Raw genomic sequence first — 25,414 nt, forward strand, 5'->3', positions numbered from 1 at the left:
GCACATACAGTATGAAACAGAGCTGATACAAAATACCTGTATTTTGAGGAAAATAATGCTGCTATTTGTACCCTGTATATAAAATGTCACAATGCGACATAGCTCTGTTTACACAATGCTGTACCCCCTCCAACTGTATATATGTTCCCCATTTTCAACTGTTTTTTATTGTATTTGTGATACTTGCTTTGGCAATGTAAACGTATGTTTTCTCATGCCAATAAAGCTCCTTTGAATTGAATTGAATTGAATTAAATTTGAATTGGATGGCAGTAATATAAACAGTAAGACAAAATTATTTTCCCATAGGAATTCACTGGGATTTTTTTCTCCAAAATCTCAAAAGGTATAAGAATTGGTAACGAAAAGAACTGTGTAAAGCAAGCAAAAAAAAAAAAACAAGTTGAAGTTTGAACAAAATTTGTAGCTCAAAAACAAAAGACTAGTTTCAGGTGCCAAAAATGTGGATGGGACAACTAAGTGTGCTCGCTAAAGTGTGCCCATCAATTATCGAATAAATAGCACCACTCACTTCACACTATGTGTGATTTTTTCCTATATACTGTGTGTGTGTGTGTATATATATATATATATATATCGAAAAACAGGTAAATAAAACAGTGTTTGTCAATGGCAGGCAATTTAATAGAATTAAAATGGCTTCTCAGGTCAAAATTATTTACATGCATTTAAAAATGCGATTCATTTCCATTAACTAATTACAAAACCTCTAATTAATTAGATTAACATTTTTAATCAAGTCCCAGCCCTAGTTCGGGCCCTCACATCTATCCGATTAATCCCATACAGTGAATATATATATATATATATATATATATATATATATGGGGATCTCTGTTTATGCTAGTGCTTTTATGCCCATATATGGATATTTTTGTAACTGGCAGCCCATGTACCTTTCATGCCCATATATGGATATCTCTGTATCTGGCAGTCCTCGTCCCTTTTATGCCCATATATGGAGATCCATGATGTCATCAGTATATGCCCATATATGGGCATGCCCCCTTTTGAGCCCATACATGAAGCTGACTGATTTGTTTGCACCTGATGCCATGACGACACATTGAGGTTACACAACACACTCTATTATGGTAATGGCTGAGTCATGGTGACATGAGCGTGACGATATGGTCCGCTCTCTGGCCAGATGGTCCTCCCTTATGGCATTTTCGGTATAGGATGAAAAAAAAAGTGATTAATGTGTTTTTTGGGTCTGTGTCCCAGGAGACAAAATGTCTCCGACCCTATTACTGCAGCGACCCTATTACTGCAGGGATAGTTGCTGGGTTGGAATAGCCAGGCTATAGATTCAACAGCTGCTGCACTGTGCACACGCACAGACCTCCTACAGTGAGTGTTAGCTCTCCATCCTCTGTCGTTTAAGGGACCCTCGGGAGACATCGGCATTCCTGTCAACGTCACTCTGACTCACTCATGTCATCGGAGAAGGACGGGTCTTTATTTGTTCCGCTGAATTTAAAGCCATTGAACTCTCCAATGACAGCGATAGCCGTTTGCCTGGTTGCCTTGGCCACATGGCGCTCCACTAGGTAGCGCATGTATTCATCGTATAGCAGCCGGATGACGTGGCAGGTGCCAAAGGAGCTCGCGCTGCGGAGGGTGATGTCCCTGATCACCAAAGAGCTGTAGAAGGACCATTTGAGCAGGAACTGGCGTGCGTCCTCTACACATTTTTTGTTTTCCTGGTGGGGCTTAAGGACCTGGGAGACCACATTATCTAGCCAGGTAGCCCACTGGTCCCCGGAGCCACTGGTCCCCGGCTGCAGCAGGCTAGCTTTGAAGTCCTGCTCCAAGCGCTGGACAACTCCCTCGTCACACTGACACACCCATGACGCTTGCTTCTGGATGTTAGCGAAGTTGACGTTGTTGAGGTCAACACGCATTTTGTTTTTTGTGGAGTTGTTCTTGAGGTGGGAGCGCACTGTCTGGACCAGGTGGTTCAAAGTGGTGTAGTGAAGCAGCATCTGGGCAAAGGCACTGACCACCTCTACCTTAGAGGAGACCACCACTTGAGGAAATTCTCTCATGGCTGTGGTCATCCAGCCTTCCACACTCTCTGCAAAGCTACGGATCTCCCTAATTAGCTCACTGGATACTTGGCACAGCACGTTAGGGATGAGGATCTCCACCATAGCTTCACAAAGGATACTGTCACAGCTCTTCATCCACTTTCTGAATTGTTCATATTTACATAGAGCCACCAGGTTGTCTCTGTCACCAGATGAATACCAGAAGCTCTGCCACAGCTTCTCGATGCAGTGGAACTGGAGGTTCTTCACCGCAACCAGAATATCCATAGCGTTCTTCCTGTAGAGAGTCTCCAGCGTCTTGATGTCATTCTTGCTGAGGCTGCAGAGGTCAAGGTTAAGGGCCAGAAACTGCGGCAGGTCAGGACTCTTAGCTGCTTCCACCTGCTCTGGAGTGTCAGAGCTGGTGGGGTGTTGATGGTCCATGCTCTGCTCCTGGAGGATAGGCTGCTGCCCTGTGACCATGTACTGAGGGTCCTCATGCAGCTTGCTGAGTGGCGAGTTGGGCTTCACTCGAATGCCATAGTAGTGGTACTTAGAGTTTCCTCTGGAGCCGAGACGTCGTGTCTTGAGGTCCACAAAGACAGAGCGAATGAGTTTACCGAAGGAGGGTTGATTGGCCGGCTCCAGCTTCTGCTCCTGACAGTGGCGTTGGTAGTCGTGATACAAGGACCCTCTGCACAGGCTCCCCTCCCCTCCAATCTCTAAGTTATCCTTTATCCAATTCAGATGGCTGTTCTCAATGGTTTTGTGAGATGCAATCACGGAGGACCTTTGGACGTTTTCAACTGCCACTTCAGAGGAGACCATGTTGGTGGTGACTCCACCACCACCCTGTCCATACAGCTGGTAGGTAGGGAATTCTACATATGGGTAATGGAGCATGGATGCTGGATACTGATGCTGTACTTGTACCACAGGGGCCTGCGTGGACATGGACATGTGTATGCCCGAGCTGGCCATGTAATCGGAACCTCCCTCTGAGCTCTGCATTGCTGGGACCTTGTCTAGAGAAAACAAATTGTGCTTATAGTTTTCTGTTATCCCTCTCTGACTTGCTCGCTTACTTCCAGTTGCTTGCTTGTTGCTACTGAGTGTTACGGCCGTTGGGAAATAATTGTCTCCACGGATACAATCACTATGGGGACTCAAAGAAACTGTTGCTACCCACTACTCCTGTTTACACTTTAAGTACCCTGTCTGGCCACTGGGGGCGTGTCATAGATTACGCATCACAACCAATCACAGATGTCTGACGTCACAGTGACATCACAGTACTGATGTCATAGACTGGCTTCCAAGACATATAAGGCCCAACACCAACGGCTACTCAGCATGAGTGCTGCAGTATCTGTCTCGGCTGAAAACAGAAGTGAAAGAAGAGAGAGAGGGGAAGAAGGTAGCGATGGCTAAACTGATGACCTTGCTGTCTGGTGTAAGGAGTATGGTGGGAGAGGGTCCGGAGGTGCATAAACTGATCAACATATGCGTGACCACCATGGACAGAAAGAAGCTGGAGTTTCAAATGAAGCCAAATACAACAGGCAAACAGATCTTTGATCAGGTGGTGAAGACTATGGGTCTGCAGGAGAAGTGGTTCTTTGGCCTGCAGTTTATTGACAGTAAAGGCGATCTCACTTGGCTCCAGCTCGACAAGAAACTCACCCAGCAGGACGTGACGAAAGAGAACCTGCTTAAGTTTAAGCTCAGGGCAAGGTTCTTCCCCGAGGATGTGTCTGAGGAGCTGATCCAGGAGATCACACAGAGACTCTTCTTCCTTCAGGTGAAAGAGGCCATTTTGAACGATGAGATGTACTGTCCCCCAGAGACGGCCGTGCTGCTCTCCTCCTACTATGTCCAGGCCCAGTATGCTGACTATGGCAAAGAGGTTCATAAGCCAGGATACCTCGATCAAGACAGACTGCTGCCTCAGAGAGTTTTGGAACAGCAGAAGTTGACGAAGGAACAGTGGGATGACAAGATGCAGACCAGGCACAAAGAACACAGAGGAATGTTCAGAGAAGACGCCATGATGGAGTACCTGAAGATTGCACAGGACCTGGAGATGTTTGGAGTCAATTACTTTGAGATCAAGAACAAGCGTGGCACCGAATTGTGGCTGGGAGTGCACGCCATGGGCCTTAACATCTACAAACACGAAGACAAGTTGACACCAGAGATTGGTTTCAGATGGAGTGACATTAGAGAAATCGCCTACAATGAAAAAAAGTTTATCATCAAACCCACTGACAAGAAAGCTCGCAACTGGGTGTTCTATGTGCCACGATTCCGTATCAACAAGCGTATCCTAGCCCTTTGCATAGGCAACTATGACCTGTACACAACTAGGAGGAAGCCAGACACTATCAAGATGCTACAAATGAGAGAACAGAAGCGTGACAAACAGATGGCGAGGGCTCTCGAGAGGTTAGAGCGAGAGAAGGATGAGCTGTTTGAAAGCCTGAGACAGAAAGAGGAGCATACACTCAGGGCCCAGAAAGAGCTTGAGGAGCAGACCCGGCGTGCTTCGGAGTTGGAGCAGGAGAGGAGGAGAACAAGGGAGGAGGTGGAGAGGTTGGAGAAGGAGAGACTCGCTACAGAGGAGGCAATGGCAGAGCTAACCAAACAGGCTGCTGACCAGACGAAGAGCCAGGAGCAACGGGCTGCTGAGTTGGCTGAATTCATGAATAAGATTGTCATCCTGGAGGAGGCCAAGCGGAAGAAGGAAGAGGAGGCCTCAGAATGGCAACAAAAGGCGATGTCTGCCCAGGAAGACCTAGAGAAGACCAATGATGAAATAAAGACAGCCTTGATGACCACGCCCGCATCGGCGGCCTACCAGCAGGACAACGAGAGCCCCACCAAGGCCAGCGTCGAGCTGTCCCATGACCACGACCTGCGCGAGGAGGAGGAACGCGTCACAGAGGCCCAGAAGAATGAGAGCACCAAGGCACAGTTGCAGGCATTGAGCTTGGAGCTGGCCCAGACCCAGGACGAGACCAAGATGACCCAGAATGACAAGCTGCATGTCATGAACGTCAGGGCTGGCCGAGACAAGTACAAGACGCTGCGGCATATCCGCCAGGGCAACACCAAGCAGCGCATCGACGAGTTTGAGTCCATGTGAGGAGACTTCAAATGAACTACTTCAAAATGACGCCACTGAGCAGTGGTGATAAAGCTGTGAGGTGGTCCCCTCACCACCACTGTTTTCACTCTCCACCCGCCCACAGAATTTTAAAGGTTACAAATAAACAAATAAACAAATAAATAAATAAATAAATATGTATTGTTAGCTAATTGAAATAGGGCAGGAACAGTTCATCGAACTGATCAATGTAATTGTTTATAAAATAAAAACTCCCATGACGACTTGCTTATTAATAAGAAATATACTTGGGCATGTTGTTGCAGAGATCGATTATTATTTTATAAACAATTACGTTTCCAAAGAAACATAAATAGTGAAAATAATCACTTAATATAAGCTCACAACATGTCACAATGGGACATGTTGTGAGCTTTTAGATAATTAAATGTCACTATTTATCGTGTGACAAAGTATAAAAGAACGCATACGTGGTTAATCAATAGCTGAAAACCTTAAGTATAAAAAAAAACACAGAAAACAGAATCGATATAATAATTACTTAGATAATAGATATAGTTGCAGCCCCACTCATTAAGGGATGCAGTTTGTCAACTGCATCCCTCTATAGTTATTTCAGTTTCTGTTATCTTTGTGGCCTACTAAATTTTTCAACTTCTGCTAGATTTTCAATGTATTTACTCTTGTCTGCCTTAATGCTCCTTTTTACCATTCTGTTAGCATCTGTATATTCTTATTGTGCCTTTTCTTTTGCTCTTATGCGGCTATTTGTCATTGCTGCAATAGGTGAGACCTATTGCATGTACAAGACAGATAAAACCTGAAGGCCAAATTATCATGTGACCAATCCTCAAAGTATCCATTCATCTGACCGGGAGGGACATCGCACACATATTCTGGATGTACAGGACAGATAAAGCCTATTCATTCTGAACTGAAACGACCATATATGGACATGGGACACACATTTTGCTTTTTGAAAAAGCCTATTCATTCTGGACTGATATTTTTGCACGTACGGGACAGGAAAAACCTGTTCATTCTGGCCTGGAGTGACCATATATGGACATGAGGTGACATACATTGTGTTTTTGAAAAACCCTGTTCATTCTGGACTGAGATCACCATATATGGTAATTAAACGGACATTCTGTTTTTGAAAAAGCCTGTTCATTCTGGACTAAAATGACCATATATGGGCGTGATACACACAAAGCCACTCATAGGAAGCGGTTTTCACCGCTTCAAAAATGGCTTTAATGTGTTTACAATATAGTAACCACAAATCATAAAAAGAAAAAATATTTAACTTTGATTAGATCAGCATCTCTTCATTATTCGTCATAAGGATGTATAGGGCTAAAACAGTTATGCATGGTGCATAGTTGTTCCACTTAACTTAGGTTACAATTTACAATTTAGGCATTTAGCAGACGCTTTGAACCCAAAGTGACTTACAATAAACAGGTAATACATCAGTATAATAAGCATGATAATTATGTCGGTACATCAACAACAATATAACAAATGCATAGGAATATCAATCTAGAAAAACAATAACATAGGTAGACCACGCACCTAATCAGTGAACAACTTTTCTAAAACCTAAAAATTCTATCTAGCTTCATGTATGGTCATCGAGGGAAGGGGAGTGTTACAGTAGTGCTATGGGTTTAGGTGGAACATTATCCCTGGGTCACAGAGTTGACCGACAGATACTCCATATGGGCATATTGGTCGGATCGAGCGACATAGGTGTGACGTCCGCATATAGCGCCCCGAACCTCTAGTTAATTAAATCGGTAACGCTTTACTTTACAGTACGGTAATTACCAGTTAATTACTAGGTAATTACCAGGTAACTATGGTAACTAGGTATTTTACCTAGTAATTACCTGGTAAACGCCTGCTATGTTCCTGAAAACGTAAGTATTTGCCTGGTAATTACATGTTAAGTACCTGGTAATACACTTATTAATTACTAGGTTTATTACCTGGTAGTTACCAGGTATTTTCCTGGATACTACAAGGTAATTACCAGGTAATTATGAGTATGTAACTACCCCGTAGTTACAGTTGAACTGTACTGTAAAGTAAAGCGTGGGTCAATTGGATGACCTTACCTGGTAATTACTCAGTATTAACCCAGTAACTAGAAAAGTTTTTCCCAGGTAATTACCCAGTAGTTACAGTTGAACTGTACAGTAAAAGAAAGCATGGGTCAATTCCATGACATTACCCAGTAATTACTAAGTGTTTACCCAGTAACTAGAATATGTACCTTGCATTTACCCGGTTAAGTGGAACTATACGTTAAAAATAAGTACTTTTTGTTGGGACCAAATGGCATCGTGGCCATGGGTGGATAAAATAACCAGGGAGTGGTGAATACTCAAAACACTCAGATTTTGAATGCCCCAAAAATGACCAGTGTTCATTTGCGTTCAGTGCAAGTTCTGGCTCTCCTCTCTGGTATCCGAGAGTCTGCTTCTCCGCTGGACAGCACACTGCATCTGAAATCCACAGAGTTCCCACCCAAAACACCAGCATCCCCACCATTACCAAGCCATGATCAAACACAAATATAAATTAATTATATTAACACCTCCTCACACAACACGCAGTGTGCTGTCTAGAGGAGAAGCTGACTCGCATGCACTGGACGCAAAAAAGAGTGTTTTGAGTATTCACCACTCCCTAGTTATTTTATCCACCCATGGCCACGATGCCATTTGGTCCCAACAAAAAGTACTTATTTTTACCGTAGTTCCACTTAACTGGGTAAATGCAAGGTACATATTCTAGTTACTGGGTAAACACTTAGTAATTACTAGGTAATGTCATGGAATTGACCCATGCTTTCTTTTACAGTACAGTTCAACTGTGACTACTGGGTAATTACCTTTTCTAGTTACTGGGTTAATACTGAGTAATTACCAGGTAAGGTCATCCAATTGACCCACGCTTTACTTTACAGTACAGTTCAACTGTAAATACTGGGTAGTTACAGTACATACTCATAATTACCTGGTAATTACCTTGTAGTATCCAGGAAAATAGCTGGTAACTACCAGGTAATAAACCTAGTAATTAATAAGTGTATTACCATGTACTTAACATGTAATTACCAGGCAAATACTTAATATTACCTGGTAATTACCTGGTAGTTTTCAGGAACACTGGGTAAATACCTAGTAATTACCTAGTAATAAGTACCTGGTAATTACTGTACTGTAAAATAAAGCGTTACCATTAAATCTTCTAACACAGATGTTGTCATATCGCACTAATCTGTACGTCTGTTAGTTCACGTACCTCGCGAACCGTCTGATTTGCACGACGACCCGAGGGACATTTATTTATATGCCCGATAGCCGTGTCAGTAGGATAGGATTGTCTAAAACTGCCGATCTGACTGATCTGGCCGTATACGCATATATGCAGATCTAGTCCAGAACTGACAAGCCAATCGATATGCCCATGACGTCAGGGATCTCCACACATGGGCATACACAGAAGGGGCTGAAAGCGAGACCAGTATGTTCTCCCAAATCTTTATATTGTAAGGTTATTCTCCTCAAAACTGGCCAACAGTACAAAGGCAGGGCCTTTAGCCAATGAGGGAGCAGCGTTCTTGGTGACATCACCACCAACAAGTGCGACCTGATATAAATAATCAGGTCGCATAATAATCTTTTATAGTTTTTGATATATTTAACTTTAAGCATGCACCCAATGCATTTCCAATGGGAAATGGGTCTGGAGAGAGAGGAAGAGAGACCCATTCAGTCCCTCAGTATATCTGAGGGATTGAATGTAGGAGTCTCAGAAGTAAATGTTGGTTGGAGTGCCCGCTGGGCGGATCTTTATGCCCATATATGCTGTTCCATGTTGGCGGGTCCGTTGGGTAGATATTTATGCCCATACATGGTGTTCCATGCGAGCCCACAGTTTCGTAGGAACAGTATTTCTAGTTCAATATTGAAAATGGGTGGTTCTCCCCTTTAAGTTTATTATGTACTAATTGAGTATCTTTCTGTGTAGCTAGTCAATGGAAAAGTAGCTCAACTCAGAGGTTGTGAAACAAGTGCTGAGATCAGTGTAAAGTTGATTGATTGATTGATTGATCAATTGATCTTTTATTGACAAGTGCATAGGCCTATACACAAACACATATTTGCCTAATTATCTGTCCAAAGGATATAACTATTATGTCCATTGTCCATTAGTGATTAATATGATACAATAATGCATTCAAATAATAATATAGTATGTTGCACTGGAAATGCCAAGAGTGCAAGATAATACCTATTATCACAAGGTTAAAGCTCATAATACTACCGGTATTGCAGCAGCTTATGATCATGCATTTAAAACACTAAAAGTACCACCACCTGTGGTCAACCACCTGTAGACTAAACCCTGGCCCACCCGCTTCACCGGCACGGCCGGAGATGATCGTTTCTTTATGAGAGCTGGTTTGAAAAAACTATAAATAAACCTAAATAATCAAAATAATAAGGACAAAAACAGCAGGGACACCGAGCTCCTCCTCAGAGAGAGCCACACTGAAGGCAATGAGAGGCCATGCCGTCGTCACACCCGGTCCAGGACAAAGGCCACGAGCCATCAGGAGCTAAACAGCAGCGCCACATGCAAATCCGCATATGAGGCTTTGGGGGAAACTCAGTTTATCTCACAGCGGGGATTCCCACTGTCACATGCATTCAATGATTCTCTCTAGCACACAACGCAACACACCACCAGGAAACCACAACAAGCCAGCCAGCTACTCTGATGGCTGGGTGTGGCTCCCTTTTATATAGCAGGTGTCTCAGCTGTGCTGAATAGGCTCTATGCATATACGCCATTTTGTTCTACTTCCGGGTGTCTTTCCACTTCCTTCACAGGTGTTACCGATGATACTAATGAAGGGTCTGTTCCATTCTGGTCAAACAGAGTCAGGGTGCTGATATTGTGCATGTTGGCTCACTGGAAACACTCTGCTACACCAGTGGGCCTCAAAGTGTCCTTGAGTGGGTTCCAAATGTCCCCATACAGGTGTGTAACTCTGAGAGTGTACAAATGGAAGCAAATGGACCCGCAAGGGTCCATTTGATTCCATTTGTTGAGTCCATTTGTACAGAGTTATGGGGGTCCTTGAAATTAAAGAACCACTGTGCAATAAATCAATCAATTAATTAGTATCATCAGTAACACCTGTGAAGGAAGTCAAAAGACACCCGGAAGTAGAACAAAATGGCGTATATGCATAGAGCCTATTGGGGTCATTAGGGGCCGTCACATGACCAAAGAAACCCAACCCACTACATATGCACAAAAACTAATTTCACCCACTTCTTTACTTCTGTAAACCTGTGATGTGACAATAAAGTTGATCCACATGGGAATGAAGTGTCTCCAATGTGGATCTCAGACTGCATATGATCAGCCTGTGACATCAGTTATCTATGATGAGGTTGTCTATGACATTTCTATGATGTATGGCTGGCTCCAAATTTGGGCAAGGTTTCAGCCGGATCAGAAACCTTTTGACTCCCATTATGAAATTATTATTATTAAGGTTAAATATTTAACCTCTTTAAACTCTGTCGAGGTGCCAACTTGCTTCTTGTGCACTGGTGGCCATATATGGCCTACTTGTGCGCAGAGCGCGCAATACTGCGATCGGTGCTGTTCTGTGCTGTCTGTATGTTTGTGGGCAAGTTGGCACTCTGCCGAGGTGCCAACTTGCGCCTTGTTATTTATATCAGGTCTCACTCTTTAGGAGGCTACTCGTTGGAGTCAATGGTTCCATTGCACCCTAGGCACTATAGGAAGAATCAAGTCAAAGAGAGAACCGGTGGCTAGGCCTGAGATCGTGGCTGGGCTCTTTCCTCTTCAACATACCATGGCAGTGAGTTGGAACCAGCTTGGGGACACTGCTTTTGAATGAATTCAAATGTCCTGTTATGCTGTGTTTCTTTTGCCTAAATGGTTTATGTAAAGCACATTCAAATATCTTTTTTTTTCTCAAAACAAAAAAGTGCTCTACAAATAAATATGCCTTGCCTTTCAGTTTCAACCTTGTGTCATAATCCCCATCAGCATCAGGCCTATAGCAGGCAGGAGTCTTGGCACTGATCACTGTAGCCAGTGTCTTCATCTTTTCTCTGCTATTACCACAGATAGGCTGGCTAGATCGAACAAACCTGTCCTGTAAATTAAAAAGACAAAAGACAGCATAGCCTAAATAAATCAAAGAAAAGTTAAATTAAATGTTTGAAAAATGCACGCACGCACACACACGCACGCACGCACACACGCACGCACGCACGCACGCACGCACGCACGCACACACGCACACACACACGCACATAGTTACATAACATAGTCTCGGCAGAGGCAATGCAGCTTGTACTCTATAGGTGATACTGAAGCGGAGCGACAGAGTGCCAAGGTTTTCATGACAAACAAAAAAGAATAGTGAGGATAGCTGGGCTCTCAAGAGATCAAGAGACCCACTTTGTAAACAAATCACACCCAATGTGAAGTGAGCGGTGGTCGTGCTTGCATAACGTCTTCAGACTAGGATTTGAGTCTATGGATGTACAGGCCATGCTACACACACACCTTTTGCTATGGCAAAACGCTGAGGAAAAAGGCTACAGACACACGCACAGCCACTCTATGGAGCGGTTTACCACCGCTCAAAAAAGAAGGAAAAAAAAGGAGAAAAACAAATCCATGTTGGTACTTCTGCGGCCTACTGGCAGTATGCACATGAAATCTGATGCTGATTGGTCCAACCGTTGCAATATTAGTTTCAGACAAACACAGATCGACAGAGCCTATATGGCTATAGCCTCCTACATAATACATAAAAAGGTTGTCAAGCCTAAACCATCACACATCTGGCTCCTAGCAGATGTGTTGTGCATCAACACATCATGTTTGGCTTGAGAAAGTGCAGGTGCTGTCCAGTGAGATCAGTTCTGTTTAGAGTTTTGTGGTTGGTGGTGATTATACTCTCTGGAGTCAATGGTCCCTTATGTAGTCAATAAGAATCAAGGCAAATAGAAAATCGATGGCTATGCCTGGGACTGTGTCTGGGCTCGCCTCTTCAACATACCTGGCAGTGGTAGAAGGTAGAAGCAACTATAAGAATAATATAATAATAAACTTTATTTGTATAGCAACTTTCATATCATCAATGCAGCCCAATGTGCAATACATTAAAAAAAGAAGAAATACAAAAGAACAAATTAAAAGGAGGGTTGACGCTGCATTATGATGTGTTTCTTTTGCTTAAATGTTTTATGTAAAGCACATTGAATTGCTTTGTTGCTGAAATGTTCTATACATATAAACTTGCCTTGCCTTGCCTTTTCTTGCAGATTGTAATGAAGGCAGCCATCAACACAGTTAAAGCAATACCAATCAACAGCACTGCCCACCAGTTAGTCACAATCCACTTAGCAATGGTTTTCAACAGCTCTGTGATGCTGTTGCTGTGATCCTCAAGTGGCTGGCCCACCGTAGTGGTAGGCCTACTAGTGGGATCACATTCTTTGTCAGGTTTCACTTTGCACCTTTTGTCATCATCCTCATCAGCATTATAGCAGCAGGGGTCTTTGCACTGATCACTGTAGCCACAGTCACAGTCTTCACCTTTCTCTACAAGCCCATTGCCACAGATAGGCTGGGAGGATTTAACAAAGCAGTTCATGTTCTTATTCAGGAACTTGCTCATGGCATCGATGCTGCATGACGAGAACTTCCTGTTGTTAGGACGGTCATCTCCTGTGCTCTGCGGATACATGATGTAGTTCCCCTTTTGCTTTCCTGGGGTGCATTCGGCCGTAGCGTCATGAGGAGCACCAAAGTTGTGGCCGACCTCGTGGGCTAAGGTGAGATGTGAGACCTTAGGAGGGACACGATTCACAGAAACAACTCCCGAGTTCAAAGAAAACGACTTTTTGTCTTTGTAATACCACCTATGCTTGTTACAGACGGTTGCCTCCCAAGCAACTCCGAGCACTTTCTCAAAGTCTCTGCTGGTAAAGAGATAGGCCAGACAGTAATTATCATGGTTCTGCTGTGAGAAAACGTTCAGATAGTCCAAATGACTCATGTCGGGAGAGCGGAACGGATTGGACTCGTCATTCGCGACGCTGGTAGTGTTGATAATAATCGTTTTCACAACAAAGTTAATGTTGCGGATGCCATTGAAATCTGTGCGCTGATAAATGGAGTTGATGGACTTCACATGGTTGTTGATCTGATCCATGACCTTCTGCATTGTGCCGTAGTATTCAAAGAAGTGGTGGTCAGTCTGGATCAAGAGCTCACAGGTGGTCTGCTCATTCTTCGGGGTGCCTGGACCAGTATCAACTCCTCCCCACCAGTTCCTTATTAGATCCTGGTGCTTAGGCAGTGGCTCCTGAACTGGCTCCTCCTTGTACATCTGCATCCTCGTGAACGCTGACTGGTCAGCACAGCCACCCTCATAAGTATAATGGATGTCATCCTCATGATAGATGACAGAGTGATTCCTCTCTTCAGACACAATCCTCTCTTTGAAGTACCTCTCAGAGGGCTCAACGTAGTATGTACCTTCGTCTGTTTTGATGTAGCCCTCAAAACGGCCATCAATCACAGACCCATGGGCATGGGTATAGGTGCCATTTTCACTGAATGTTTGTCCAGTATAAATGAAGTCAATATAATCAATATTCATGGGCAGATGATCACCTGATACCTTTACAGTGAGATTCTGAGAAAACTGGCCAGTGTCCCTCTGCATCCGCAGGTCAAAGTCCCTTCCATGAGAGTGGAAGTGCAGCTGCACCATCTTGTCCTTGACTAGGGACTGATTGTGCAGGGCTTCTGTGTCATATGACAGGCCCTCATGATGACTGATGTATTCGTTTAGAGGATACTGTCCTTCAATATTCTGTAAACAGCAAAGAATGAGCAACAGCTGTACACATAGAATGCTGAAGAAGTTCATCGTAAGCTGAAGATACTAGCTGTAAGCCGTATTTGTGGTATACCGGTCCGGAGGCTAAAATAGTTTCCTTGTTTCTTCTTGATGCACAACCAACAACTCTGAACTGACTAGCACAACAACTATCAATTATTTGACTATTCATCGTCTTTTGAGCTAGCAGCCTGTGACGTATAAGCCTACAGAGGATGTTGTTATTGTGATGTCAGATCTCATTCATATTCACTCATATTCTAAATAGAATAGATTAGAATGTATTATACAGAAGTTCATCCCTACCACTACTAGGGGAGAATTAAAAAACACCATAAAAGCAAATGAGGGACCAGCAGTCTTGGTGACGTCATGTCACCTTCAATAAGTGTGACCAGATATAAACGGGCATATGTCCGATAAGCTTGAGGATTTCACATGAAGCTTTGACCAGACTATAAGTGTACCATTTTCCATGATTGGTCAGGTTACTATAAAAATCACACCCAATGTGAAGTGAGCGGTGGTCGTGCTTGCATAACGTCTTCAGACTAGGATTTGAGTCTAGGATGTACAGGCTATGCTACACACACACGTTTTGCTATGGCAAAACGCTGAGGAAAAAGGCTACAGACATACGACATAATCACTAGACAAACATGATGCTACGTACACACATTTTACTATGGCAAAACGCTGAGGAAAAAGGCTACAGACACATGCACAGCCACTTATAGGAGCGGTTAGCACCGTTCAAAAATGGAGAAGGGGGCGCAAACCTCTAGTAATATAAATGTAAGACAGAATTAATATCCCAGTGGAACCACACTGGCAATTCTCCAGAATTTCATCTTTCTAGTTACTTGCACCAGCAGAGGGCGCAAGTACTGCGCTCGGTGCGCCTGTGTTTGTCATCCAATGGGAAAACCCTTGAAAAGACACAGAGTGAAGTCACCAACAACAAGTGCAACCTGATATAAATAACAAGGCACAAGTTGGAACCTCGTTAGAGTGCCATCTTGCCCACCCACAAACATACAGACAACACAGAACAGTATATGGCCACGAGTGCACAAGAAGCAAGTTTAAAGAGGTTAAATATTTAACCTTAATAATTTCATAATGGGAGTCAAAAGGTTTCTAATCATGCTGAAACCTTACCCAAATTTGGAGCCAGCCATACATAGATAACTGATGTCACAGGCTGATCATATGAAGTCTGAGATCCACATTGGAGCCACGCCGTTCCCATATAAATAACAAACCTTACCCAAATTTGGAGCCAGCCATACATAGATAACTGATGTCACAGGCTGATCATATGAAGTCTGAGATCCACATTGGAGCCACGCCGTTCCCATGTGGATCCCGAGATCGACACAATTACATTTATATCCTTTGAAGGAAATATATTATATTCATGTAATTACAAGACATGTAAAATTTCTATTACAAGTCATTTTGAAAGTAAATCTTCATTATGGACACAAGTGGGGCTCTGATCGGGCTGAAGCCTTGCCCGGATTTGGAGTCATATGTCATATATATGTCATAGGCATCATAGTCATTAGGGACGCTGAGGAGAAGAGAAGGGAAGAGAGGGGGGACCTCATTTCCAAAACACTTCAGTCATCCATGGATCTGTGCAACAGAGTTAGCAAGTTGGACATCAGCAGCACAGAGCAGAATGGGTCATGTGATGGCACCGTGGTGATCCTGGACGCGGGGGGCCAGTTCGGGAAGGTGATTGACAGACGAATACGGGAGTTGTTTGTGTGCTCCGAGATCCTGCCCTTAGAGACTCCTGCCTTCACTATTAGAGAACAGGGCTTTAGAGCGATCATCATTTCTGGAGGACCTGCCTCTGTTTATGCAGAAGATGCACCCTGGTTTGACCCAGCCATATTCGCTATTGGGAAGCCCGTCCTAGGAATCTGTTATGGCATGCAGATGATGAACAAAGCCTTTGGTGGCACAGTACACAAGACGAGTGTGAGAGAGGATGGAGTGTTCAGCATTGTACTGGACAACACCTGCTCCCTCTTCAGAGGCCTGCAGAGCGAGGAGATGGTGCTTTTGACCCATGGAGACACTGTGGACAAGGTGGCCGATGGCTTCAAGGTGGTGGCCCAGTCAGGGAAGATCATTGCCGGTATTGCCAATGAGCAGAAGAAGCTGTACGGAACACAGTTTCACCCAGAAGTAGATCTGACCGAGCGGGGAAATGAGATGCTGCACAACTTCCTGTTTGAAATTGCAGGCTGCACCAGCAACTTCACCGTGCAGAACCGCCAGCAGTCCTGCATCAGTGAGATCAGAGATAAAGTAGACACGTCTAAAGTCCTGGTGCTATTGAGCGGTGGTGTGGACTCTGCAGTGTGCACAGCACTGCTGAACAAGGCCCTGAACAAGGACCAGGTGATAGCGGTTCACATCGATAACGGCTTCATGAGGAAGAAAGAAAGCCAGAGTGTCAAGGAGGCCCTCACCAAACTGGGCATGAAAGTCAGAGTGGTAAACGCAGCTCATACCTTCTACAATGGAACGACAACCATGCCAATCTCAGAGGACAGAACACCACGGAAGCGAATAAGCAAGACCCTGAACATGACCACTGATCCTGAAGAGAAGAGAAAGATCATCGGTGACATCTTTGTCAAGGTGGCCAACGAGGTAGTACGAGAGATGAACCTGAAGCCAGAAGATGTTCTCCTGGCCCAGGGTACCCTGAGGCCTGACCTAATCGAGAGTGCCTCGCCCATCGCCAGCAGCTTGGCTGCGGTCATCAAAACGCACCACAATGACACTGAGCTCATCCGCAAGCTCAGAGATGAGGGAAAAGTAATCGAGCCCCTGAAGGACTTCCACAAAGATGAGGTCAGAGCACTGGGGAGAGAGCTGGGTTTGCCTGAGGAAATAATCTCTCGACACCCTTTCCCTGGTCCTGGTCTGGCTATAAGGGTTATCTGTGCAGATGAGCCCTACGTCTGTGAGGAGTTTGGTGAGACCAGCAACATCCTTAAAATCATCATAGACTTCTCCACCAGCGTCAAAAAGCCCAATTTATTGCTGCAGAGAGTCAGGTCAGGTATATCAGAAAAGGAAGAGGAGAAACTCATGCAAATCACCAGCCTTCATTCACTCAACGCCTTCCTACTACCTATCAAAACTGTGGGTGTCCAGGGTGACTGTCGGACCTACAGTCATGTGTGCGGCGTCACCTCTAAAGAGGCTCCCCACTGGGAGTCCCTCATGTTCCTCGCCAGACTCATCCCACGCATGTGTCACTGCATCAACAGAGTCGTGTATGTGTTTGGCTCCCACATGGAGGAGCCCCCCACAGACATTACCCCAACCTTCCTGACCACAAGCGTACTGAGCACGCTCAGAGAGGCTGACTTTGTAGCCCACTCTATTCTGAGAGAATCCGGCTATTCTGGTCAAATCAGCCAGATGCCAGTTATCCTGACCCCCCTGCACTTCGACCGTGACCCCCTGCAGAAGCAGCCTTCCTGCCAGCGGTCCGTGGTGGTCCGTACCTTCATAACCAGTGACTTCATGACAGGGATCCCTGTTACTCCTGGTCACCACATCCCTGAAGAGGTGGTGCTAAAGATGGTGAATGAAATTAAGAAGATCCCAGGCATCTCCAGAGTCATGTACGACCTGACCTCCAAACCACCTGGCACCACCGAATGGGAGTAGGATCCCACCATGATGACACACCGATACCATGGACACGCATCGGAAATGTGAAGGAAAAGCAGATCATTCTCACAAGATCTGTAATTTAGGGTGTGTGTCTGCTTGACACCAGCCTTCAGGCAATTATAAATCAGATATTAAACCTTGCTGAGCTGTGCCTGGAAAAAAGGGTTTGATGTCTGTCTTGCTTTCTTCCTTGTTCTACCGTCCCAAAAAAAAATCCAAATTATTTAACTATATAAATTAGCCAAATCTCTGTGTGTCTGACAATAATCCTCTACGTGGGAGATGGGTAGCCAATCAGAAGGGCATAAACGGGGCATATGTCTGACATAGTTTGAGGATCGGTCGATTGGTGAGCTCCACATGACATTCCAACCAGACTATAAATGGGCTGTGGTATCCGGGCTACAGTGTAACACCATAGTGGCAGATTCATCTGGCTATTGTCTAGGTCATCTTACAGAGACAGTCAAATGCTGATACCTGTTGAGTTTATTACTCAAGGCAGTGTTTGCTCAAAGGCATGAAAACAGCATAGCAGCTGCATGGCAATCCACTTCTCGTGAGATTGGTGTCACAGGTCAACAGCCTACTCCATTTGGTGATCTAATTTACATGCTATCTAGTTGCTAAAAATACCCTAAACCATCCTACAGGATATTTCACTATGTGTTTATATTGGATTAACATGTATTAATATAACTGCAGAGTTGCATTATAGTGGTACAGTTGGTGAAATGTGGAGATAAGCACAAAGTTGTGGCAGGATGATCAAGCCTGACAAACAATTATCCAAATGTTCCTTTAAGGTTATTCTTTCTAGCATTAATCTTACTCTGTGGATTAACATGATGACATAACTGTAACATTACTTGTGTTAGAAACATATACTATTAGTTGGATGTTTTCAAAGGCTTAGTTTAAAACCAACAATCTATTTTGGTAATCTCTGAGGGGGGCTGCAGGGGGGCTGTACCAAGGTGTCTTGAGGGTCCCTCATAGACCAATGGTAGCAGACGGCCATGGGGGTGAGAATCACCCACAGGAGAAGATGGGATATAGGTCCCTTTTAATGTATAAATGCATGGGTTCCACTAATAAAGTCAGATCTTTGGGGTGCCGGTGGGATGCTGTGGTGTGGACGTGGTGGCTCTCTGGAGCACCAAGATGAATGCTGTACTCTGCAACTCTGTCAATAAAGCCTTTGGACATCATTGAAGCCTGCCTGGACCCTCAACTTCTTTCTGAGGAAGATCCACAGAACTCCTCATACTTCATAGCTCGTTGCTTTCTAGTGTTATGCTATCAGCTCATAACAGACAACCAGTGCTCTGCTGAAGGGATGATTATAGGATTCAACAGGGCCAATCTCCATGATTGGAACCCTTGAAATAATACAGTGTGACGTCATCAACTGGGTGATGGATTCTTGGTGACGTCACGACACAAGCTGAAACAGTGGTGCAGTCGGTAGCACTGGCATTTTTAAGGTAAGCTTCCTGAATTCTGAAGGACACTTCCTTTTGTGTCACAGAAGGGGATGTTCGGTAGGCCAATCAGAGGCGGGACTTGCTTTGTCTCCTCATGCCAATAAAGCTCCTTTTAATTGAATGTAAGTCCCGGAAAAGAAACGCTGTGATTGGTCAGTAGTTACTTCGAGTGGCAGAGTGCCTTCCACACTTCTGCACTTCCACCAGTCCTGTTTTACCAGTCGCACCAATGAACTGCACTATATCTGTGGTAGGTACCCTCACAAAAAACATGCAGTAATCCTGGTCTCTATACTGCCTCCTCCTGGCCAGCCGGGGCACCTGATGGAGGGGAAAGGAACTGGTTGGAATAACATTCCTTCCACGCACTACGTTCAGCCGGGGAAACTCCCCCCTGTCAGGTGAAGAGAAGAGGCTTGGACTCTTCATGCATAGAAGGAAGCATGAGGTCATTCCGTTGCTCTCCCCAGGTTGGCAGAGGGAGTGTAGCATGGCTTGCGCTCAGGATTACACGCAAATGGGTTGCAAAGTCGTGGGATAAAAAATTAAAAAAATATAAATAATATCAAGATATAGCTTAGTATAATGTATAAGGGCCACGAGAGGGGCCGTCTATGCCCGTAGCCAATCAAATGGGCATAAACTGGCATAATTATGTCCAAAAAATTTAGAGGATTGGTGGATTGGTGAGCTGATGCAACGCTGATGAAGGCTTGACTGCCGAAACGCGTCCGTTTGTTGCTGCTCCTGCAGCTTACCATGCCGACCATGAAATAAAAAAGTGCCTTAAAAGGACTGTTCCATGAGTGCTGGTGTTCTCTTTGAGAATCTTTTTGTAAAGTTACGTTTTCCCGACCGTGCACCCGGTAAGAAGTCTAGTATTATTGAAACGAGCTGGAGTCATTACCAGGAATGCTGGTCGCTGACATCGCCACTGGCATCAACAGGAATGCATATTGTTATCCTCCAATTACAAGTCACTCCTATGTCTGACATACCGGTATCTCATTATCATGGGGCGACTCTCGATAAAACAATATTTTCTTTGTGCTATTTGCATATTTAGCCACTGCAGAACAGGTGGCAATTTGCCCTCACAGAGGCTGATCCAACCCAATGACCACACCACACTCCATCTAGTATTATGTATTTAATAGTTATACTGTATCTGCATTACTGTGGTGTGGTCACTGGGTTGGATCAGCCTCTGCTATAGGCTACATCTGCCAAAAGACTGGCAATCTGCACTGCATTAAACCTATTCCAGGTACATACAGTAAATACTGCAATCACATGAACTGACTAGAATTATATCTGTAGACATAATGCACAATGTCATTGTGAATGAACATGTGGGATTTGGCTCCACCAGTTAGTTGTGTGGTGAAACATTGCAAGTAAAGTGGCTGCTGCTGTCTCTAGAGAAAGAATAACATTGTTAGTACAGTATGTGTTCACTTCCACAAAAAATACATTAATATTTATAATGCTCATTACCTCTTCCATGCAGGCCGTAGTGGAAATGGGTGGGAATTATGTTTTTGCCCCTGTGAGTCTGTCTGTCTGCCTGTCTGTCTTTGACCAGCTAATCTTGGACACGGCTGGATTAATGCACACACAATCCCAGCAGGCCAAAGAAGAACCTCCACCACAAATCTTTCAAAATGGTGGCGCTATTACGGGCCGCTTCACATTTTTGGCTTATAACTCTTGGGGTATTAAAGGGGAATAAAAGAGACAAGGGAAGAGAGACACATATAGAGATCTCCCTATAGGGGCATAATCGTGACTGATAGCATTGTTGTCTTTGTGCTGCAGAGTTTTTACATTGTGTGTTGATTGATGTCCTGTCACTGTCAGAATATGAGCTATTTGCATATACTGTACAGCCACAGCAGAACATCAACAGGTGACAGATTGCATGTGTGGACAGCAGAGCACACAGACAAGAGGATTTCACAGGTCAAGGTATGATTGCAAATATATTATTGTCCAACCTTACTGTATTCTATTCTGTATTCTGTTGTACTGATGTTTTGATTAGTATTATGTTATTAGGTGTTGTGTCCCTCTTATCACTATGTTACGTTCTTTGTATTTACTCTCTTTTGTCAATTTGTCCTTCTCTCCAAAAGACTTTACTGAATTGTGAAAAGAGACAGCGCACTCAAATCAAAGCTGCCAGTACAATGAATACATCAAACGAGTCCTCCATCTACAACATCAACAACATTTTACACATCACCAGCACAACAGTCAACGTGGTCCTGGGGGTCCCCATCAATGGCTGCGTTCTGTGGCTGGTGTTAACTGGACCAGCTGGTACACTGGCCTCAGAGATCCTCACTCTCAATCTGAGTCTATTTGAGATCATCTACTGGTTGTTGGCTGTTATCTTTCTTATCAAACCAAGTAACCCCTTCCGAAAGTTCACTGTGGCTTTCCTGTTCACCGGGCGTCCCCTCTTCCAGAGCTGTATCGGCGTAGAGAGATTCATGGCAGTGGTTCACCCAGTGCTCTTCCTCAAGTACAAACCACTCCGGTACAGGGTGGCGTGCTCAGTGTTGGCCTGGTTGCTCATCATTGCAGTTTCACTATTATTCCTGCTGTTAGACGTGTTCGGTTATGGTAAGATAGTGCATTATCTTAGGTTTGGTGAATGCCTATTTTTCATGTCGGTGATGCTGTTGTGCAGCCTGGCCATTCTCAGAGCTCTGAAACAACCCGTTCCAGGGGAGATGGGGAGGGAGAGAGCGAGGGACAACAGCATGAAGAGGAGAGCCTTCACCATCATCTGCCTGATCATGGTGTCATTTGTGGTAACTTTCTTCACGTGGGGCCTTATTGCCATTTTGAATAGTCAAAGATACCTTACAGATGTAATGGAGATAATGAGACCCACATGCATGCTCATCACTGGGCTCACTGGGCTGGTTCAACCACTACTGTACCTCGGACAAAAGACTGGCAAACTGCCCTGCATTAAACCTGTACAAGGTACAGGATAATCTCATAAAAGGGAAAGGGAGACCTTTGTAGTCCCGTAGGGGAAATTCAGTTTCAGCTTCACCCAGCTGATGGCTGCTCAGATGGTTATGATGTGCGCTAAGGGGGAAGAGAGGGGGTGGTGGGGTTAGGGGTTAAGGTGTTGCTCAGGGACAGACACACAACGCTGAGGCCAGGAAGGGAATCGGGTACCTATACAGTAGGTTCCCATTCAGCTATATTCATTCATAAAGTACAGGGTGGTGGAAGCCGAACGTCTGTTGTGTGTAATGCTATATTATTGTCTATTTTTATTCTTTTATCTCTGTTTCTTGCCTTGTTCTGCTGTCATTTATTCTGTTTTGAAAGCATTTAAACGTGCTATAGTCTATTATACATAAATGTGTGTTATATTGGGTTGCATATTGTTATAGTGGGCAGTGGATAGACCTAATCCACACACTGTTATTGTGAAATGTGTTTTGTCTGCACCAGCTGTTGTTTCACTAATCTTCACAAGTAAAGTGGCTGCGGCTAGTCTCTTGAAAATGAAGAAGGTTGTGTGTTATGTTTTCCACAAACAATACATTATCATTATTATTATTGCTACTGCCAAGTGGGCATATTCTCTGCATTCTCTCCGTCTCTCATAAGAATACATTTGCTCTGGCAGATTCGTCAGGTTTCCAGGCTAGACAGCCCATTCTGAAACATACTGCTCTTTCGATACTTCAATAAAATAATATGTCTAGCCTACATCGAAAAACAAGAGATTAGGAAACAATGTGTGATATGCCTTCTTTTATTTTCCTAAACCAATAAACAAAGGTTGCAAACATTCAAAGATAGTGTTTATTCATAAGGTTGTACACCTGGCTCTCGATGGCTTCAAAGCATTCTACTGAACTTCTGGCTCGATTCTGTCTCCCACCAGTTAACTCCCAGTGCCTGATGAACTGGTTGAAAAGATATCTACACCACAGTCCCATCTAAAAAGAAAGCTACTCGATATTCTGGGTACACATGCATATTTGTCAGACTTTCCCTGTCTATCCCACATAATCACATAGTGAAGGATGGTTTGAAAAGGGCCTTTTTGTTTGGAGCTTGCATGTTCTCCCCATGTCTAGGGTAGGTACCCTCACAAAAACATGCAGTAATCCTTGTCTCTATAATGCCTCCCCCTGGCCAGCCGGGGGGGATAGCAGAAGGGTATACAGTACATGCCAAAGCGCCCATGTGCACGTGCACATGGACGTCTGCGCTTTGGTCACTTCTCGCCCTTAAGGCGTCTTACTGGTTATATTAGATCTCACTTCCGTTGTATTTGTCACAACGGCGCAGCCACGAAATTACTGTATATCTAACATTCTGCAGGACGCAGAACAAAGTGGTGTCATACATTTCCAGCAGTGAGGCCATTGCAAGCTAACACTGTAATCAAAATGTTTGTGCTTTTGAAATGTTATGTTGAAGTCAATAAAGAAATTGTTCTGGAAAACTAGGAGTACAACAGTACTTCTTATACATTTTTTGTAATGAAAAGGTTATCTCTTACCAAATTATGGTGTAAACATTCATCTTAAATTAGAACAAAATGTCCTTCTCTTGAATATATTTAAGTTAATGGTATATTTAAGTTTAACAGGGTAATTAACATTACGGCAAATTGTTTCAAGCTGCTTTTCTAAACAGATATCTAAGATATCTTCATCATCCAAGCTGTGTCAGCCAGGTGACATTACTCTCTAGTCTTTACACAGTTGGTGCATTTTATTTCCATAAATCAAATCATTAGTGGCTCTTCCCACAGTTTTTGCGGCACTTTTTGGGCCATATGTCAAATCAACCGGCTTCATCGGGAATCTATTCCTTGCATTTTGCTAAGAGATACGTTATTCATTTTCTCCATTGACTTTAACTACAATTTTAAGCTTTTCCCAAATATGGAGATGACTGGGCTTAATATTGCTGACATCATGGATCTCCATGGGACAAGGACGGAATGGTTAGCACAGCTGGTGCCAACCATTCCCAAATATGGAGATGACTGACATAGACCACAAGAGACTGACACAGCATGTCCATATATGGGCATTCAAAGATATGGGCTTAAAGGACAACTTTGGTTTTTTACAACAAGGGTTCATATTTTAGATTGTAATTAGAAAAATGAAAAAGTGAGTGTTGAAATGTTTTCATTTGCTTCGTTCTATTGTTTTATCACGTTTACCATGCTAAAATGTGGGGCATGCGTACATATGGGGGCATGTGTACAAGTGGCTAAATATGTCTTTTTAGACACAATAAGCCAGCAGTTTCTTCATTGCTATTTACAGTAACACTTCTAGCCCCCATAAGTCACATCCAACCATGAAAGGTTGCGTTGTATCTTGGGAATGGGCTTATTCGGTGTAAAATGACATATTTAGCCACTTGGACGCATGCCCCAATCACTGAAATAAGAATCTCTAAAACAATAGAAAGAAGTAAATGAAATAATTTTAACAATCATCTTTTATATTCTTTAATTACAATCTAAAATATGAGCCCTCTTTGTAAAAAACTAAAGTTGTCCTTTAATATTGATGACATCATGGATCTCCATATATGGGCATAAAAGGGAAAAGGACGGTTAGCACCGGTCGAATAGGGATATTATAGAGATATTTGCAAGTGTGACTCGCCTCAAGGCAACCACACTTATCTTTCTAGTTAACTATTGCTGTGGGTTTCCATGTGTTTCATCAGTCCCAAACTTGCTTCTTACAGCAAAAGTGGTGATTCAGTGGTGAATCCTCATGTGTCTCTTCAAATGTCCACTTCGAACAAACCGTTTTTCACAAACGGTGCAACCATAGGGCTTCTCCCCTGAATGTACCCTTAGGTGTCTCATTAGTGTCCCACTCTCAGAAAATTGTTTGCCACAAAGTCCACAACCATAGGGTTTCTCACCTGTATGGGCACGCTTGTGTATCTCCATACTTGTTTTTTGGCCAAATCGTTTGCCGCAAAATGAACAACAGAAGGGTCTTGTGTGGCTTTGCTGATGCCTTTGAAGAAGATA

The 25,414-nt window shown here is 43.8% G+C and overlaps 3 protein-coding genes across 3 annotated transcripts; 2 read left to right on the plus strand and 1 right to left on the minus strand.

Annotated features, from left to right (window-relative positions):
- Window positions 1-1,442: 1,442 nt before the first annotated feature.
- LOC308294297 (DNA-binding protein RFX2-like) lies at window positions 1,443-3,065 on the minus strand (the record flags this gene model as incomplete). The annotated part of the gene is made up of 1 exon (XM_080737025.1): window positions 1,443-3,065. One exon carries the CDS (start codon window positions 3,063-3,065, stop codon window positions 1,443-1,445), a length of 1,623 nt encoding a protein of 540 aa, XP_080593151.1.
- Window positions 3,066-3,567: 502 nt separating this feature from the next.
- On the plus strand, window positions 3,568-5,199 carry LOC308294581 (radixin-like; the record flags this gene model as incomplete). Its single annotated transcript, XM_080737312.1, has 1 exon — window positions 3,568-5,199. The coding sequence occupies exon 1, from the start codon at window positions 3,571-3,573 to the stop codon at window positions 5,197-5,199; it is 1,629 nt and encodes a 542-aa protein (XP_080593438.1). The 5' UTR covers window positions 3,568-3,570.
- Window positions 5,200-15,799: 10,600 nt separating this feature from the next.
- On the plus strand, window positions 15,800-17,869 carry LOC308293570 (GMP synthase [glutamine-hydrolyzing]-like; the record flags this gene model as incomplete). The annotated part of the gene is made up of 1 exon (XM_080736153.1): window positions 15,800-17,869. One exon carries the CDS (start codon window positions 15,800-15,802, stop codon window positions 17,867-17,869), a length of 2,070 nt encoding a protein of 689 aa, XP_080592279.1.
- Window positions 17,870-25,414: the final 7,545 nt, after the last annotated feature.

The sequence above is a fragment of the Nannobrachium achirus genome, assembly GCF_963921795.1.
Source record: "Nannobrachium achirus genome assembly, chromosome: 11".
NCBI lineage: Eukaryota > Metazoa > Chordata > Actinopteri > Myctophiformes > Myctophidae > Nannobrachium > Nannobrachium achirus.